The 19,079-nt window shown below is 42.8% G+C and overlaps 1 protein-coding gene across 2 annotated transcripts; it reads left to right on the forward strand.

Annotated features, from left to right (window-relative positions):
* The first annotated feature begins 323 nt into the window (after nt 1-323).
* On the forward strand, nt 324-18,408 carry chrd (chordin). Of its 2 annotated transcripts, none has more exons than XM_040131718.1 (21): nt 324-747; nt 3,027-3,130; nt 3,250-3,376; nt 5,608-5,760; nt 6,029-6,140; nt 6,498-6,585; nt 7,652-7,793; nt 8,072-8,209; nt 8,733-8,815; nt 10,785-10,932; nt 12,329-12,435; nt 13,159-13,438; nt 13,619-13,860; nt 13,976-14,089; nt 15,508-15,699; nt 15,845-15,938; nt 16,142-16,198; nt 16,420-16,523; nt 16,794-17,057; nt 18,020-18,113; nt 18,314-18,408. In XM_040131718.1, exons 1-21 carry the CDS (start codon nt 606-608, stop codon nt 18,376-18,378), a joined length of 2,850 nt encoding a protein of 949 aa, XP_039987652.1. In that variant the 5' UTR covers nt 324-605; the 3' UTR covers nt 18,379-18,408. The 2 variants fall into 2 exon arrangements, with proteins under 2 accessions (XP_039987652.1, XP_039987653.1); XM_040131719.1 differs by having other exon boundaries at nt 8,072-8,203.
* The last annotated feature ends 671 nt before the right edge of the window (nt 18,409-19,079 follow it).

Below are 19,079 nucleotides of genomic sequence, written 5' to 3' on the forward strand. Positions count from 1 at the left end.
TGGGAAGCCCTATTTTTGGACAATATTACATTAGCAAAGCTGATACTCAAAGTTACGGGACCTTCTTTCATTCTATGTCTTTTAGCCCTCGAATTTGTTTCGGTAACAACAGGGTGACGGAGGTTTTGGCACAAAGTGTATCAGACGCAGGCTCGTTTCCATATCTTAAGCGTCGGTGAATCGATAGGGGCGTCGATTTCCCTTTCCATCACCCACCCCACCCCCAGCCGTCACCCCCCCCCCCCACCTCCTCCTCCTCCTCCTCCCGGCCGGTGGCTGCCTCAAGCTGTCAGGGAAGCAGGCTATAAAACAGAAAGGGACGGGGCTCTGAGGAGGCTGCTGGTACTGAGGAAAGACGTACGGTGCAGTTGGCGACCTCCTGTCTTCGGAAAACCTCTGCCTGACTGAAACTCGGGTGACTTAAAGCAGGGGACCTTCAAACACATGACAACGGACACTTGGATTTAAGGAAGAAACTTACTTTTTTTTTTGTTTTTGTTTTTTTTGTTAGTGTGTATAAGTCGAGAGCAGCTTCTTGCAGTACTCGCAATCGGCGGTTTGAGGGAAATATTTTGTGGAGAAGCGGAAAGAGAGGGGGGTTTGGGATGCTGGTTCCCCGCGCGCTCCGCTCCTTGCTGTGCGTCCTGGGCTGCGCGTGGCTGCACACCGGAGCGGCCTCGCGGCTCAAGTCTCCCGCTCTGCCTATCCAGTCAGAGAGAGAACCGCTGCCCTTCAAAGGCTTGTCAGGTAAGAAACCCGACCCATCTATTAAAGAAAAAAAAAAATAGTGCGACTTTGTTTCCTATAGATCCAAACTTTGTATGTTAGACTTTGTACACAGCACATTTGTGTGAGGTAGAGACCACAGAGCGAGCACCAGACTCCGTTCAAAATGCGTCATTATTAATGGGACCAGTCCTGGGCATGTTGGGTCTATGTGGCTGTAAACTGGCTGTAGATTTTATTAAATTACTAGAAGCCAGTCGATAATTCGGCTAACATCCGATACAACAAGCAGAGTTCATTTTACCAACAACTGCAAGCTTCAAAGCTAGCCCTCCTTCCCATTTTTGTGACCAGACGCACGCCGAGGGAGGGCGATAGCGAGCGCTAGCTTAATGCATCACTCTCGAAGTCCAGATTTTGTATAAATGAAAGCTTTTTAAAAACCTTGCAATCGTGCCGGATTTTTAGTGAGCACACTATTGCTGTTACCAGTTTGGGTATAAGTATGTGGCTATTGGTATTTTTGCTTAAAAAGAGGAACACTTGAAATTGTCTCCTTGATGTCTGAGATTTTGTGCTGCATGCGCGAACGGGGCCAGGTTATGAACTCCGTCTCCGAGTTCAGACCCCCGCAAGCCGCCTGCAACGGTGCAGTGGCTCAGTAGTGCTACCAGCTCACGTTTTAAGAATATGTCTAAATACCATTTAAAGTTGAGTTTTAAAACTGTCCTCTTAACTTCTCCCACTATGCTAGCATACGTACCCAGTTTCCATGAATTTCCATGTATCCTTAAAATTGCCCTCAATGCCCGGGTTGCTCCTGTGTAAACTAGCGGCAAAGATCTGAGTCACAACCGCAGTGAATGCCATTTGATTCATGTGTGAAAAATCCCTACGCACAAAGCTCATTGCGGTTGTTATAAGGTAAGCGCTCTGGAGTTCAAAACCGTGGGAACTCCACGTTAACCCGCCGCCTTAACCTGTAATCCAATGGTGGAAAGTGTAATCAATCGACTTTCCATTACAAGCGTTGGCTCGACTGAGATGATTTATTTCAGCAGAGACAGAAGTGGCAGGCAAAGCGAGCGGCTCACGGTTTGGCTCCCTCTAACCGGACTGGACTGTTTAAAGTGTGTAGTCAGTCTAATGAAAGAATAATGTGAACCAGGTTGGTAGCAGTGAGCAAGGCAAGCCTTCTGCTCATGACATTTAGTGCGTGTGTGCGTGTGTGTGTACTGTTCACTCACCACACACACTACTTAGAGGCACTTACCCTAACCAAAAAAACACTATAATATTCCTGTAGTAACTCAGCGTGACTAACACTCAATTATGATTGTAGTATAGTAATAATAACACTAAAAGCTGTTTTTATCTACTGTGACATCAATATACAGTGCAGTCCCTATATATTAGAACAGTGATGTGTTTTTTATAGCTATGACTCCACTCCAGCACACTGGATCTGAAGTGAAACAATAACCATAATTAACTGACTTTTACTGAGTGTTTCTGCAGCCTCTATAGAGGCAATAGAGCTGACTTTGTATTTACTCTGTGTTTAGTAGTTGTTTCATTTCAAATCTGATATGCTCAAGTAGATAACCAAAACGACACTGTCATATCCACTGTAATGATCATTTTAATTTGTGTGTATATTTATTTTAAGACAGTTTATTGTAAATTGGATGCAGTTGCTGAGGTACTTTGTACTTCCTATTTCTTTACTGTATTAAATGACATCTGAAAATCTCTTTAACAAGAATTGGCCTACATTGTGTGTATTTCTGGGAATCTCTGATAATCTTTCAGTGGAAAATTGAATGTCTCCCACGCTTGCGCATGGATCATTTAGATGAGACAGAATGCAAGGTTGAGTCCCAAAACTCATGAGGCATCCAGGGAGTTTCAGTCGCCTCCAAAATGCCTGGGCAGTGAGCTATGCTAGATTTATTTGTTGAAAATATGAAAATTGGTACAATGGTTCAGTCTGCATAGTTTGTAATCCTACAGTCTGGCACTTAATAAAAGCCCGAGAGTTGCGCTTTTTCTTTCTCTTAAATATCAGGAACTTTATGTAAGTCAGTTCATAACTTCAAATGCCTCGTCTGAATTTTTCTTTGCTCTCCATAATAAGTTCTAGTATAATTTAAAAGAACAAACCTCATATGTAATCAGATAATTTCACTTTGTAATCAAGTCTGCCTCTGGTTTGGAAAGAGCCAAGGAACTGTGATCACAACTACCCAATGTTTGACCCTGAAGATAACCATGTGTATTCAGCAGTGTTTGTGTTACAGGATGCTCATTTGGAGGTCGATTCTATTCTCTCGAAGACACATGGCACCCAGATCTAGGGGAGCCCTTCGGTGTCATGCACTGTGTCCAATGCCACTGCGAAACGGTAAGTTTTGTCTCAGTCTCTCCCTCTACATATATATATATATATATATCCGGCTCACTTTGTGACAAACCCCCCTTGAGCTTGTTGTATGATGCGCCTATTTCTCTTATCTTGTGTAGCAAAAGAATCGTCGCGGCAAGGTGTTTGGGAAGGTTAACTGTAAGAACATCAAACAGGACTGTCCAGACCCCAACTGTGATGATCCTATCCTTCTGCCAGGGCACTGCTGTAAAACCTGCCCTAAAGGTATCCATCCACTGACCCGCACTCACCTCTACCGCTCTTAGCTTTTTCACATTAAAACAGTTTTTCCTTTTCTTTTTTTTAACTTTTGATCCAAATTTTAGCTTTCCACTAGAAATGAGAAAACAAGCAAGTTTTCACAGTTTAATTCACAAAAAAACCTTATTGGAAAAACCAAAAATGAATGCTCTTATCCTTTGCCACAGCAATGGCCTGTTTCCCAAAGTTTTGTTTATTCTTTGTTTGACTCATACCTCTCTCTTTCCTGTCCTTCCCTCTCCCTCTCTACCTCCATTTTCACTGTTGCACTCTCAGTTCTTTATTTTTTTTTCTTTTCCCCCGGGTCAACCAGTTAGTGTTCAGAACAGCTGCTGGATACAATGAGCAGGTCAATTGATATTCCATTCAGCCGCATCAAATAGACATTTTCTCTAACCAGCCCAAACTGAAAGTACCACCCATCTATTCAGCTTCATTCACACATTGCCACTTACCTTCTCTACACACTGCTGCACACACAATTCCACCTTATTAGAGAACTAGAGCTCCCCAGCACACACACACACACACACACACACACACACACACACAGGGTGGGTCTTCATGCTGCGCTGTTATTCAGCAGATTGGGTTTTTTTTATGCCATGTGTGTCTGGTAATGGAATGGAAAGTAAAGGTAAAGCACTGTGAAGACAACACTGTGCTGTGTGTGTGTCAAGAAGTGGACAGACTCATGACTGTGTGTGTGTTGTGGTCAAGTTTTAAGGAAAAGGTTGATTGTGTTTGTCTTACCTTTGGCACCTAAGCAGCTAGTATGTTTGTATAAGTGATGGAAAATGATGTGTGTGTGTGTTTGTGTGTTTATATATGTGTATGTAATGACTGGTGCACCTGAGGATACAGTATTGCTAAGTGGGAAGAAGTGAGAGTGACACTGCCCAGAAGCCCTTCAGCATGCCCAGTGGAGCAGACGAGTGAGAGTGAGAGCGGAATGATGAGATTTGAGCTGTGTGGGTGGCGTGTGTGTGTGTGTGTGTGTGTGTGTGTGTGTGTGTGTGTGTGTGTGTGTGTGTGTGTGTGTGTCAGTGTGTTAGACACCAAGAAAGAAAGCAGACAGTCCAGCTGAGCTCCTTGGAAAACAACTTTGGAGAAATAAAAGTTTGGGTGACCAAGAGACAATGTGTGGTTTTCTTTCTCAAGGTCATGTCAGTGTTGTCTGTATTTGGCTGACTGAGTCCAACTGCATGTGTCACTGTGTATGTTTGTGTGTGTACGTGTATGCATTTTTGTTACTTCTTTGGGGCTTTCCCTGTATAAACACCATGACCAGTTGTCCTCATGGGAACCAAAGCCCGGTCCTAATGAGGCAAAACGTATTTTTTGAGGTCCCGATTAAGGTTAGGTGTGAGGTGTGAATTGGTTATGGTCAAGGTTAGGGTCAGGGTTTAGGTCAGGCTGTCCACAATGAATGGAAGTCAGTGCAATGTCCTAACAACGATAGCTGCACAAATGTGTGAAAAGTGGTGAGGTCCAGATATTACATCAGGATGCACAGCAATTTGTGTGAAACAGCGGATCATTGTTGGGATCGCACGCCAGTGTCCCTCCCAATTCTCCTTAAGCTCTTCAGCTGCAAGAGACTACCCCAGCTAGTTACCCCTGGCCGAGAGAGAGAGTAAGAGAGAGAGAGAGAAATAAGTGAGGAGGACAGAGGGAATGGGCTTTAGCCTTCACCATTGGCTTGAAATCAGTGTCTGACATCCTCTAAATCGTTCCTCGTCCAGACGTTTCACATTCTTTAATACCCAAAACATAGTCAAGGAAAAAGTGGACAGCTGATGCTTTAGTCTCATTTGTGCACCAGACTTTGGAGAGCATTGTAGCAAAATGTGTTTTGAACTGTTTGGCTTCACATGGTTTGTCTTGCCAAATACTGAAACAGTTTCAGAGACTTACGCTAAAAGTCTTTATTAGAAACGAGAATACCACTAGTGGTACTAATGTTCCTTCCAGAAAATTGAAAACAAATAAAACATGTTCAGATTTTTACAAAATCAAATTAGAATTTATTTAGGCGAGTGTACAGAGGCCAACAATAGCTATATATATTGGCAAACCATAGAACATCTATACAACTCTATATATTTACATCACTTTTCCGGTAGTTTTAAGACAACCTACAGGTGTTGAGCATATATCTGAGCTTATTTAACTTTTTTCCTTCCCTTCTGCAGCTGATGATGACAAGAAGCAGACAGACTCCCTACTGGAGAACTTTGAGTATTTCCATGAGAAGAGCAAAGGGAAGGAGGATGACCTCCACAAATCTTACAATGACAGATCTTACCTGAGCTCTGAGGACATGGGCCCTGGGGAAAGCCGCACTGGTGAGCAGAAGCACTTAAAGACAGTTAGATAGACCACTAACACACTTACGTATGTCAATGCGGTATATCAAGGAGTATAGCATTACACAGAGGCAAAAATATCTGTAATTTATTGGGCCTGACTAGAACTGAAAGATAACTATTAAAACAACTACAGTCATGCAACACACAGTATAAATAAAGCACTATAAACAGGAATGCTTATTATGGCATATGTTAAAAAATACCTTAAAAAATCTCTAACCCTGACTTCTCCCTCGTCCTGCAGACTTTGTAGCAGTGTTGACAGGGGGGACAGAATTATGGAGCTCCAGTGGTGTTGCCAGAGCTCGGCTCTCTCTTTCCAGAACCAGCCTGGCCTTCTCCATCACGTACCTGAGGTAAAACACACAGTGTGTCCGAGCTGAAATGTTCACTACCTTGTTTTTTTTCTTGCTCTAGTCTGGCGGTTCTCTCTTCTTTTTCTACAGCTACAACAGCGTCACTGCTAATCCTAACTTCCCAGCTCTTCTCCAATTTATCCCAGAACAGACTTGAAGTGTCTAGAGTAGCAAATTTAAAAGACGTCACAATTTGTCCATTGTTTCAACCATAATTTTGTTGAGAAATTAGCGGAATGGAGTTGAAGAAAAATATAAATGAGTTAGGTATATGACCATACTGATGGTATATAAGGTTAATGATATTAACCTTATATGGTAAATATCTGTCCATTGTTGTCTCCCCTTACTTTGCAGAATGGGCCGTCCCAGTAAAATAGTCTTCCTGGATTCAGAAGGGACCACTGCTTTTGAGTACAGGGTCCCCAAGGGACAGACAGACATGGTAAGGCATCGCAATTCCAATCTTCCTTCAGTTAGTGTTGCTTTTGTCATGTATGCATGTGTATTACCTGAGAGAGAGGGAGAAATTAAGTTCTGGTATGATAAAGTGTTTCACTCCACGACTCTCTGCTCAAAATCTGACTTCTTCTCTTGTAACTCACCCTGCAATAATAAAATGATAAACACACTCACATACACACACAGTGACACTTCATTTTTGCTTCATTGCCTCTTTGTAAACATCATAAACTCTGTCTGATTGTCTGATTGCGGTAAACATCACTCGCTCGCTCACTCACCGTTAGGTTTGAGATGCTCAAAACTGAGTTTAATAAAAGGCCCATATTATTTTGATAAATCAGTAAAGTAAAGTGTTGGTGTAACAGTAGTACCTAATGCCCGCATGTCCACATGCTCCCTCAGTTCTGACACGATCACGGCACATCAGTTCATTCCTCTTTCCGTTTCAGACCCCAACACTCTGTTCAGTGAGGCAAGAGCACCCTAAATGCAGGTCCCAGAAACTGGCCTATCGTTATTATTATTTTTAGATAAATGTCACTGTCAAGCACCAGAGGACCTTAGAGAAAACAGTCCGGCACCAAAAAGGAAGAAGGGGGGGGTTGAGGGAGTTTGCTGGAGCAAAACTCTTGGAAAGAGAGAATTTTTCACATGTTACATCACTGCTTAGCAGGGGGACAGAAAGTATCACTAATTAAAATGGAGATTACCCCTCAACTCTGAGTTATGAGGTGCCGGCACACTGCCACATTTCTTCCCTCTACTCTCAAGAAGAAGTAGTGGTTTTATGTTGAAGGTTTGCAGCCTGGGGTTAAGAGTACAATCACATGATTTGATGTATTTAGCAGATGTGCATGTGTTGTCGGTGCCTGTTTAGATTTGTGTTTCTCTGCTTGCCTAAATTTTATGTTCCTTGAGCAAGAGAAATAGAAAAATGATTTTGAGATTTTAGCCCAAGTATGGGTTGATGTCCACGTACAGTTCTGTCTTCACTTGATACTACTGCAGCTTCACCTGCTTGTGTGCGTGTTTGTGTGTGTTGGTAGATCTGTGGAGTATGGAAGAACCTGGCTAAGCCTCTAATGCGACAGCTGCAGTCTGAACAGATGCGCATCCGCATTATCACATCAACGAGCAGACGAGAAGAAGTGGAGGGAAAGATCATCAAACACAGAGCTCTTTTTGCTGGTGCGTGTGGGATATTAGAGCATTCTCATGGTTCATTCTTTTTTCTAATGCTCCTTTTAGACATGTGTATGCCCTTGTCTTTGTGTTGTAATACACAATAAACTCAATATTTACAAATCAGGGGAATTGTATACATTCTCGTGTACTCTTAAAAAGCCTTGCATGGATTAATGTAGTGAAAAACTGAGGGCTTTGTTTACAGAGAATGTATTTGTATAGACGTCCTGTAAGAGAATGCAGATACTCAATATTGTATTGTGCATGTGTCTTATGTACAGAGACATTTAGTTCAACGCTGACATCTGAGGAAGAGAATTCAGGCATGGGAGGCATTGCCATGTTGACACTAAGTGATACAGAGAACAACCTTCACTTCATCCTCATTCTGCAAGGCCTCATCAAGCACACAGGTAAAGGTGAGCGGGGAGAGAGAGAGAGGGAAGAGAGGGTTGGGAGGAGGAAGTCACAGTGGGAAGAGACAAAGGCTAAAGGAAAAGTGTTTGGGAATATGGTGACACTGAGATGGAGAGAAACTATAGGTTTGACAGAAAGATACAATGCGAGTTCAAAGGTTTGGGATAGATCATTAGGGTCACAAGATCTAGAGATTAACACTGATGAGCAGAAGAAGATGAGCAGACAAAATTTAGATTCATCACCCCTCTGCATGAGCTGTCAGAGTTCCCTTGAGCATACACTGAATTTCCATTCCTCCTGTAAAACTACATGCTGTGAAAGGGCATAGCTGATATGTTAATCATCCCTGGAAAAATAAAATGTTAACAAAACCACTGGGACCAGTCATCTTTTGGGATCTTGTCAGTACCCCCATTTCTGTAAATTGCACTTACAATCTATAAACCTTCTTTAATCATGCATTTTTGAAGGGGTGATATTAGTAACAGACATTAATGAGAAAACTGTCTCCTCTCTCCTCAGAGCCCCTTTTAGTGCCCATTCGAGTCCAGCTTGTGTACCGCCAACACATCCTGAGAGAGATCCGGGCCAACGTCACCTCTCACGTGAGTAATACCACACATTTACCAGGGCCTTTGGTTTGATCAACATGGGCTTTTCAAGGCTGATACAAACACTGAAAGCTGCTGCTAGCCAATATTTTGTTAGTAATATATTTATCTTCACGTTTGAGAATTCTTTAACCGTAAAAATAAAAAATATTCAGAAATTGAAATACCGGTAAATCAACAAGGAAATCAACAAGTGGGAAGTTTTAGGGAAAAGTGTCATCTCCTAGGAGAAGGAGGAACAGTGACTGGAGGAGGAGTGGTGTTGTTGTTGGTTTGGAACATATGACACAGCAACACACTCAGAGTCCTTGACCCCCTCCCCCACCCCCTCACCTCCCTCGGATGTGGTTTGCTCACCACATCCTACCGCTGTTGTCGCTGCCGCTCCGATCACAGCTAACTACCCTGAGAAGTGACACAGAAAAATGGATGTAGAGAAGAGTGAGGACTAAATGAGAGGAGAAAGTGTGTGAGAGGAGATGGTGCAGGAGACAGATGTAAGCAAGGGATGAGAGACAGAGGAAAGATGGGAGGGAGAGAGTTAGAGAGGATGGACTGTGTACACACTCCTCACACATGTCAGTGGTTAGTGGTCTGTGGGCTGGGATGGATGGAGGGAGGAGGAGGAGTGATGAAAGGCGGGTCTGGTTTTAATTCTGCCAGGAACTGCATGAAGGGCCAATGCGCCTCTTTCAAGCCTAGTGGTGAGAGAGACTGTCCGTGAAAAACACGTGAAAAGTTTGAGCTTAGCAACATGACCTCTGCAAGTGTCCTCGAGCTAGACACTGAAACCAAACCACTGACTCATTTTAAGGCTTGCCGAGTAACAGAGGCGTAAAAACAACATAGCACGCGTAATTTTTACCTGAAAATGATGCGACTCTAACACACACACAGACAAGCAAATGCATTGACTTTTAAAAGTGTGAAGTTATTTACAGGACCAGTAATCCTGACAGTGTTACTGCTCGGCCTGATTTACACAAGACCCCAATATATCTTTCCTCACCTTACTTCCCTTTCCTTATTCTATCTACTCATTTTCCCAAATATAAGTCACTCTCTCTCTGTCCAGCCCCTTCTCCGCTCCCGCTCTGTTTTGGCTCCTCACTGTGTGGATTTATGGTACATGTATATTTATGTTGAACTGAGGCCCTGAGGTCATAAAAGTAACATTTCTTCAACACGCTCGTACATCTGTCCTATTAATCCAACATTTTTCAGCGTCCTGACCAGTCCCCCCCTTCTTGCAAGAATCCAGTCTGCCTGCTTGAAAATCAACTTTACTCAATATGAAACATGTTAAGGCAACGCAAGCCATATTTTTGCCCAGGTTTTAAGTGCAGTTGAAGCGGGATGACATAAAATCTGTGTTTTTAAGAGACAGAACCGTTTGTGTCCTTAATGGTTTCTGACTTTGTGATGCCTTCGTGTGCCTTTACTGTCCTGGGATCTGTTTGGCTCTCTGTACTCAGTTCATCTTTGTTTAGTACATTGGTTCTCAAACTGGGGGGCGGTCCCCCCTGGGGTGGCATAGAGCCACTGCGGGGGGGGTTTGTGGATGACCAGGGGAAAAATATGGAGTAAAATTGAGGTAAACCAGAGATCATCTTGCACTGAGATCACACCAGCCGCGATGCTTGTCAGTACTTTTTTCTGTCTTCTGAAGGGGGGCATGCCAGAAAAAGCTTGATTACCACTTGTTTGGTATAAACTAAGGTGACAAGTTCATTTTAGTTGGAAACAAATCACTAGACTGTCTCTTTTGTATAAATAAGTTGGGGCTTGGTGACTCTGGTAATATGTCAGTGTTGTACCAACATCACGTCAACAAGATTTTAACGGTATATGTGACATTTTCATTTCTGGTACTGAGAAGGCATTTTTTTTACACTGGAATATGGTTTTATATTTACCAGTTCGCTGACCCACATATAACATCTGACTATTTGAATCTGTGCAGGATCCAGATTTTGCAGAAGTGCTGACAGACCTGAACAGCCGCGAACTGTTCTGGTTATCTCGGGGTCAGTTGGAGATTGCCGTGGCGACTGAGGCTCAGGATCCCCAACAAATCTCCGGCTTCATCACCGGCAGGAGATCTTGTGACAGTGAGTGTCTCTGCTAACGTACACCTTTACACAGGTTAAATGAAAGCTTATTTTCTCTGCATGTTTCTTCACTGCACACTATTCCAGAGAGCTGGTACTCAACACTGAAGATGCAACAAACACACAGGTTGCTAAGAATGTGTTTTGCGTTGTAATTGGTTTTTGCTCATCAGTCTGTGGCTGTTTTTGTCATTCTCCTCTATAAATACTTTCTTTCTCTCTCTCCATCCTTTCAACTCTTATCTCTGGGGGAAAACAATGTTTATAGACCTCATGTTTGACTTGGTGGGCCACCAAGACTGTGTATGCATGTCTTTCCAAAGAAAGACAGAGGTCACAGGAATGTTGTGGACAGCCCAATTGTCTGAAACCTTAAAAGCATGCACACATGGTCTTTTCATGGGATGCATACTTAGACATGAACATCGAACATCAAGGTGCCCAGCACTTTGAAACGCTTTGAAAGGCATTTTAATTGTCTAACACACACAAAGACATGCGCACAGACTCCAATATGCATAGAGATGCTATTTTGTAAGACGTTTACACACACACACACTCACACACTCACACGCTGGTGCTGCCAAGGTCACAGTCTGCTGGACCTGACTCTCCATGCTGGTGTTCCAGTGCTGTGATTAACAGCTTGACGTTATGTGTGAAGAATTCAAACCCAACACGCTCCTTTCCCCTCTCCCTCTCTCCTCTCCTCCTTTTCTTGCCCATTCTCTCTCTCATTCTTTCAGTCTCCATTCACATCTATCCCGTCGTCTGCTGTTCTCTTTGTGTATCTTTGGCGTCATTCCTCTTCTCTGGCTTTTTTCTCTCCATGTCATTTCAGAAAGTTTTCTCTGCACTTTTCTCATCCTTCTCTGTTACTCATTCCCTCCTGTCCTTTCAGCTCAATCTTTTTAAGCCTACTGCATTCAACAAGGGTTACCTCATTCTAAGGCTTAACCTTGGGTGGGTTTTTTTGTGCGTGAGAGTATGTGTGTGTGCGTGCGTGTGCACCAGACAGTGCCTCAACATGTATGTTTTTGGCTCAAGGTCTTACACAATTACACAAGCAGAAACGCCCCCTGATTTAGTGGTTCAATTGAATCTGTCCCCTCAATGACTCTTTCTTGGTGAAGGGATGATATTATGGGTATTTGGCTACAAGGTGTGTGTGGCTACAGAACGTAAGGGAAAGTAACGTGCCTTTCCCCTACCCTTCAACCAACCAGCAAATTTTAACATGACAGAAATCATTGCCTCATCTCGCATGCTGTCAGGCTCAACTATAGTTTAAGGGAGGGAACCTCTGAGGGGGAAAAGAAATGGTTTTAGATAAGAAATGTGAGCAGGAACCCCAGAAGTGGATTTTAGATATTAATCTGTCATTGGTCTGGTTTAGCTATTCAGAGTGTGATGTCCAGTGGTGATGCATTGACCCCGGGAAAGACAGGAGGTGTGGGATCCGCTATCTTCAGCCTCCATGATAACGGCACACTGGACTACCAGGTAAGGTTTTGGTCACTCTTAGGAGGGAGATTGTTGTTTATCAGAGGCTCAGCTTACCCATTACTGTTTATTTGGCTTGGCATTGTTGATCTATTTCTGATGGTGTGAAGGAAAGAAAGAAATCCTTAACAATGTATCTTCCATCAGAAAGGGGTACATCACCAGTCTTACGGTAGACGACATGGACGACATAAATTAAAGATCCCCTCCAGACATGTTTTCAGACCTACAGATATACTCTGCTTTGAGTAATAATTTTTCTGATGTTCTGTTCACAAAAAGTGAAGTTAGCTTGCGAGAAATGTCTTAAAATTACATCTGCTCCTCCCTCACTGAAAAATCCAGAGCCTCTTTTTATGAACATACTTTTTGCTTAAAATGTTTAACTACTGTACACAAGATGTCCTTTACTTCACCGAAAAAGCTGATTCTCGGTTTATGTGCATTGAAGTCGAGGTTTCTACATCACACTTGTGTAAGTTACACATGAAACCAAAACAGGCTTCCAAACTTGATGCAATGTCACAAATCCTCCTTGTATGTACATATCCTAAATTCAGATTTAAGGTCAGCACAGAGAAACTTTGCCTCTTCAGCAGGTGAATGTGAAATCAGACTTCTAGTGCAGTAAATTTCAATCATTAAAGTGAAGTAACAATAAGCAAGAAACATTTTTAAGCAAAAGGCGGCTTTAATTATTTGTACCTAATCTCCTTCCTCCAGGTTCAGGTCGAAGGTCTCACCAGCGACGTGGTTGGCCTCACTGTTGAGCTGAAGCCAAGGCGGCGTAACAAGCGCTCAGTGCTGTACGACTTGACGCCGGAGTACAACAAGGCCACGGGCCAGGCGGTGGGCAGCTGGAGTCGTCTGGAGGCCCGACACATCCACATGCTGCTGCAGAACGAGCTGTTCATCAATGTGGCCACGGCACACAGCCAGGAGGGGGAGCTGAGGGGGCAGATAAAGGCCCTGCTCTACAGCGGTCTGGAGGCACCCAGACATGGTAAGGATCGATGGAAGCAGGGGAGGGAGAAGGGCAGGGGTGGTTGTGATGGGAGGGAGGTCATGAAATTCAAGAAGCACACAAAAATACATGGAGTCGCTTTATAAATGTGCAGTACATAAAAAATTCTCACCAAAAGCCTGAGCCACTCTAACTTTAATCAATTTCTCCCTCCTCCAGAGTTGCCCACCCCTCTGGCTGGCCACTTTGTGTCTCCACCAGTAAGGACCGGTGCTTCTGGCCATGCCTGGGTGTCAGTGGACAAACAGTGTCACCTGCATTACGAGATTGTTGTCGCGGGCCTCAGCAAGACTGACGACCTTACTGTGAATGCCCACCTCCACGGACTGGCTGAGATTGGCGAGATAGACGACAGCAGCACCACAAACAAGAGGCTGCTGACCGGCTTCTATGGATCACAGGTACACCCGTGTAAACATAGGCACAAATGAAAGCAACTACATGCACAAATGTACACAAATACATCAAATACATCATATAGAAACACATCCTCTCCTCTCCTCTCCTCTGCTCCAGGCTCAGGGAGTATTAAAGGACATCAGTGTCGAATTACTGCGACACCTGGACCATGGAACAGCGTTCATCCAAGTCAGCACCAAGCTCAACCCACGAGGGGAAATACGAGGACGGGTATGTAAAGCCACAAATCCTCAATTTTTAATTGTTTTATACATTTAAATAGTATATTTATCCACATTTACTTACAATATGTACTGTTATTAGACTCATACATCTCGCTCTTTTGCAAGTTTTAAATATTTTTTGGAATGGTTCAGATTTTTTAATATATTCATTACATAATTTAAGGTAGTTTCGCCATCTAAAATACAATAGGCAGGGTTAGTCACCTGGGCTTTGAGAGTTAAAACAATCCTGTTGTGAACAAATTCTGGAGGAAACAATGTGGGTAGTTTTTGGCAAGAAAAGTATTCAACAGTAGGCACAAAATAATGAATATTAGCAGCTTCAGTGGAATCTGAAACAATGAAATTGGGCAACAGCTCAGCCACAACACAATGACCTTACACACACAACTTTTATAGTAAAACTCAACGATTTCACGATTACAAGACAACCATTTTACAACCGTGACACAATAAAATGGCAACTAAGCAACGTAGTCAGGCTAGGAGGTTAGCGATTAGATCATTTTGTGCTTAAAACTTCAGCTTCTAGAAATTGGTTGATTTGTTATAATAAAAGGAACACATTTTGATGTAATTAGCTGTAAAGATAAATACACATTTCCAACTGAATTTAAAGTTAAATTAAACAAACGTTTTTGAATTTTAAAATTATTTGCTTCTGTAAATATGGCTATCTCTGAGCCATTCCAAAGAAACAAAGGATTTTACTTTTTTATTAGGCTTTTTCGCAAAATTCTCTTGCCCTATTATCAATATATTATCAACATCAGTAGGCAAAGTGACCACTTTACATAGGAAATCAGAAGAGAGGTAACGAAGAACAGGTTATTAGATTAAAGACAGAAGAAGAAGAGTAGTAATAGAGTCCTTGAGGCCTCCTTTAACCATCTGAGTGTTTATGGGTCTGTGTGATTGCTCACTAAGTGCTCACTAGCCCACACAAACACACACTTTCACTGGCAGGTGCTGTCTGACTGGAGAGAGTTGGTTGAAAAGTCAAGTTTTATTGGGGTTCAGATGCACCCAGATGCAGACCACACTTGCCCACAAACGTATTTGCAGCTTTGCAGGTGTAGTGGTTGATGAGTTATTTGCTCAGTGGGGTCCAGCTGTTTTAATAGCAAACAGGTCCGACATATAAACAACCATCTGCCTGGGAGCACAGAAAGGCTGCATTTAGGAACAATTAACAAGCCGGCTTGACACCTGCCTGCAGTCAGGTTTGGCCATCAAATCTCTAATGTTCTTACCTCCGTGTCTCTTTTTTCTTTTCTCTGCCTCACTTTCATTTCTCTCCCTTTTATGTCAATACATTTCACTCACCCCTACACCTACCTCCTTTGTTCTGTAACTACCTCCACTATCCCATCTTTTCTTTTCCAACACATTTCCGCTCTCCAGGTCCATGTGCCAAACAACTGTGAGTTTGGGACCAGAGGGGAGGTGGACGAGGCTGAATTCGATGACCTTTTTGTGAAAGACCCAGAGGAGCTGAAGAAAGACCCTCATACCTGTTTCTTTGAGAATCAACACCACGCTCATGGCTCCCGCTGGACGCCCAGCTACGACAATTGTTTCTCTTGCAGCTGCCAGGTAAAGACAACAAACACAGCAGCAATGGAAGAAACGCTTTGATGGTTTAAACAGCAAAGATGCATGTTTTCGTGCTAAATATTGTATCTATCTTGTGTCACAAATAAAACTCCCTCCTCATCATCTTTTTGCATTTTTCCTGTAGAAGCGAACAGTGATCTGTGATCCAGTCATCTGTCCGGTGCTGACCTGCTCCAGAACCATTCAACCTGAGGACAAGTGCTGCCCTATCTGTGACGGTGAGATAGTCAGAGATTTTGGCCGTATATGACATGTATCAATGCATGCAATATCAAGTTTTAAAGTGGATATGCTGACTTGAGTCTTTGGTTTCTGTGGACATTTTATCCTTTTGGGTGAAGTCCCAAAGTGTTCCCGACAGAAATCGTGAAATTGAAAACTAATTCTGTTTTTACGTCTCCATTTCCTTTTTCCTGTACAGAGAGGAAGGAGCCCAAGGACATGAAAGCTCCAGAGAGAGTGGATGAGCATCCTGAAGGTATGCACCACCTCTTCTGTCTCTGACTCGGCTTTTCTCTTCTTCCCCTTGTTTTTTTTTTTCTTTTTAGTTTTTCCTATGAAGCCTTTTTCTCTTTTATTTTGTCTTTTTGTGCTGTGCTTCTGTCATTTCAATTCTGCCTAGAGTTAAAAGTTCATTTTGAATCATTCAGGCATTTTATGTCGACTGTCCTCAGTAACCATATTTTCTCTCTTTCTCAGGTTGTTACTTTGAAGGAGACCAGAAGATGCATGCCCCAGGAACCACATGGCATCCCTTTGTACCTCCCTTTGGCTACATTAAATGTGCTGTCTGCACTTGCAAGGTAAATATACATCAATAAACCCTCTCACATCTGGCTGGATTTACTTTCCTAAAGCCTTTAATGGATCATTTATCTTGTATTAGAAAAGAAAGAAAACTGAGACTCCAAAGAAACTGAGACATAAATAAATGTCTCATCAGGGCTTTCTTGGGGAATGTTCAGACTCTTCAGCTATTTGTTTGGAGGAAAAAAAGCAATAAGTCGGCTTCGTTTTGTGTGTAAAAAAAAAAGGAGAATTGCAGCTAATCTGCTGCCGCACTTTCTTCATAGGGATCTACAGGGGAGGTACACTGTGAGAAGGTGACATGTCCAGTGTTGACCTGCAGTCATCCTGTGAGACGTAATCCCTCTGACTGCTGTAAAGAGTGTCCAGAGGAGGACAGGACCCCCACAGGCCTGGAGCACAGCGACATGATGCAAGCAGACGGCCCGAGGCACTGCAAATTTGGCAAGAACTATTACCAAAACAGTGACAACTGGCATCCCTGGGTACCACTGGTGGGGGAGATGAAGTGCATAAACTGCTGGTGTGATGTAAGTATTGTGGCCTCCAAGAAATACCACTCACATAGGAATATTGTTACTTTGCGGGAACTTGCTGATGTATAAGTACAGTTGTTGGTTGTCAAATTCACTGGAGGGTAGCTCATTAAAAACTGATAAATTCAACTGAAGTTATGTTCTAAAAAACAACATTGAAATATGATCTTAACGTAAATAATGAATCACAGTTCACAGAGTTCAAACTAAATTCTTTTAACATAACAAAATAAAATGCTCATAATGTACCCAGCACTTCAGCAAATGTGTCGTACCTGTGTATGGAGTCTCTTTTATCTAATTAAGATTTAAAGCGGCTCTAATCAATATTTCTCTATGACAACAGAATGAAATGACTGTGTGCAATGTGAAACTTGGTTTTGTCACTACAATTGGCAATTTGTGGTGAGAAACCACAGAGAATTATCATTAATTCATTAATATGAACCAAATCAGCTTAAACAATAGTGAATATTGGACTTGCATTTATTAGGTGGCCAGAAACACACACCATATTTGCCGGGTTTGAAAATAACCAACAGTTTGCTAACATGTATGAACTTTATAAGGTGATAATATGTCAGTGTTGTGCAGTCTGTTGTGCTGCCCATGAGTGGCCCCCAAAAGACAATTAATGCAGGTTAAGTATAACAAGAAACAAAAAAAAGCAAAACTAAATGAATCCTCTTTTCACAATTGGCCAGTTTGAGATTGAACAGTTCCTGAGTACAAAAACTGTTCAGTCTAACAAAATTGTAGACTGCACTTCCTCACATTAGGACGTTCCTGTCATGGAATAGGAAACTCGGTGATCTGGAGTTTACATTGCGCAATTGTTTCTCCCCATCTCACGCTATGATGCGCATTCCTGTCATACCCCAGAGTCTCTTTCACCTGTGTGCCTACATTTTTCCTCTTTTCACCAACTCTCCATCTTCCTCTCTCATTCTCCACAGCATGGTGTGACTAAGTGTCAGCGGAAGCAATGTCCAGTACTGACCTGCTCCAACATCACCCGCAGAGAGGGCTCGTGCTGTCCTGAATGTGTCGGTGAGCAATGAACACACAAACGCAAGACACCAGCAGGGACTAGACTGGTACACCTGGAGAATTTTCCCACATGGAAAATAGTTCTTATCTGGTGCTAACAATTGACACGGTGCTAGTATCAATCCTCAAGCCGCATCAGTCAAACAGATAAATCGAATTAAGGCACAGGAAGTAAGATCTTTGTCTAATGTTTCCTATAGATTCCAAAGAGGAAGACGACCTGATGATGAAAGTTCCAGACAAAAGACGAACCTGGAGACATTGATCTTTGGGGAGACATGAAAACAAAAAAAAACAAAAAAACATTTTTACCCATTTAAGCCCCCTCCTTCCAGATGGACCTGAATCCAGAGCCATACTGGGTCTTCCCAACTGCCCTCCCTCCTGACCTCACACCCACCCTGTTATCAGCTTCAGGATTGTAATGAACAGAGAAGAGCAGAGACGGAGGAATAAACAAATGAAAACAGACTCATTAAGTGAAGGGATGAAGCTATGAAGAGGGCCAACCAACTTCATAAACCTGCTGCCTTCTGCTTCCTGCCTTCCACTTTTGCTGGATTTTCTTTATCGCTCAGTTTGTCAAAGCAGCTCAACAGGACACAAGGTGTCAGTGTAGATATAAAGCACAGCTGGTCAATGGGGTTCTTTTGCCGCTGGAGCTGAAAGACGTCCAGCTGCATTTTAAATGGTAAATGTCGTGAAGACTGAGTGAGGTGTATTTCGTTGACAGGGCTTCTTTTTGAAGCACAGCCATATTTTACTGTAGCTCTCAAAGCTCTCACTGGCCATAGTAAGGAAAGTATTGATTAAATCTGTGTGAGTGTGTGTGTGTGTGTGTCTGTGAGTGAGTGTGCGCATCTGTGTGTGAGTGTGTGCGTGTGTGCGTGTGCGTGTGCGTGTGCGTGTGTGTGTGTGCATGTATTTGTGTGTGTGTTTTTACCAGTAAAGAATGCGACTAATCAG

The sequence above is a fragment of the Xiphias gladius genome, chromosome 7 (assembly GCF_016859285.1).
Source record: "Xiphias gladius isolate SHS-SW01 ecotype Sanya breed wild chromosome 7, ASM1685928v1, whole genome shotgun sequence".
NCBI classification, from domain to species: domain Eukaryota; kingdom Metazoa; phylum Chordata; class Actinopteri; order Istiophoriformes; family Xiphiidae; genus Xiphias; species Xiphias gladius.

Coding starts and splice junctions, on each gene's coding strand:
- chrd (XM_040131718.1), top strand. CDS start 606: ATGCTGGTTCCCCGCGCGCTCCGCTCCTTGCTGTGCGTCCTGGGCTGC. Junction 3,131..3,249: donor TCCAATGCCACTGCGAAACG/GTAAGTTTTGTC, acceptor TATCTTGTGTAG/CAAAAGAATCGTCGCGGCAA. Junction 8,210..8,732: donor CATCAAGCACACAGGTAAAG/GTGAGCGGGGAG, acceptor CTCTCTCCTCAG/AGCCCCTTTTAGTGCCCATT.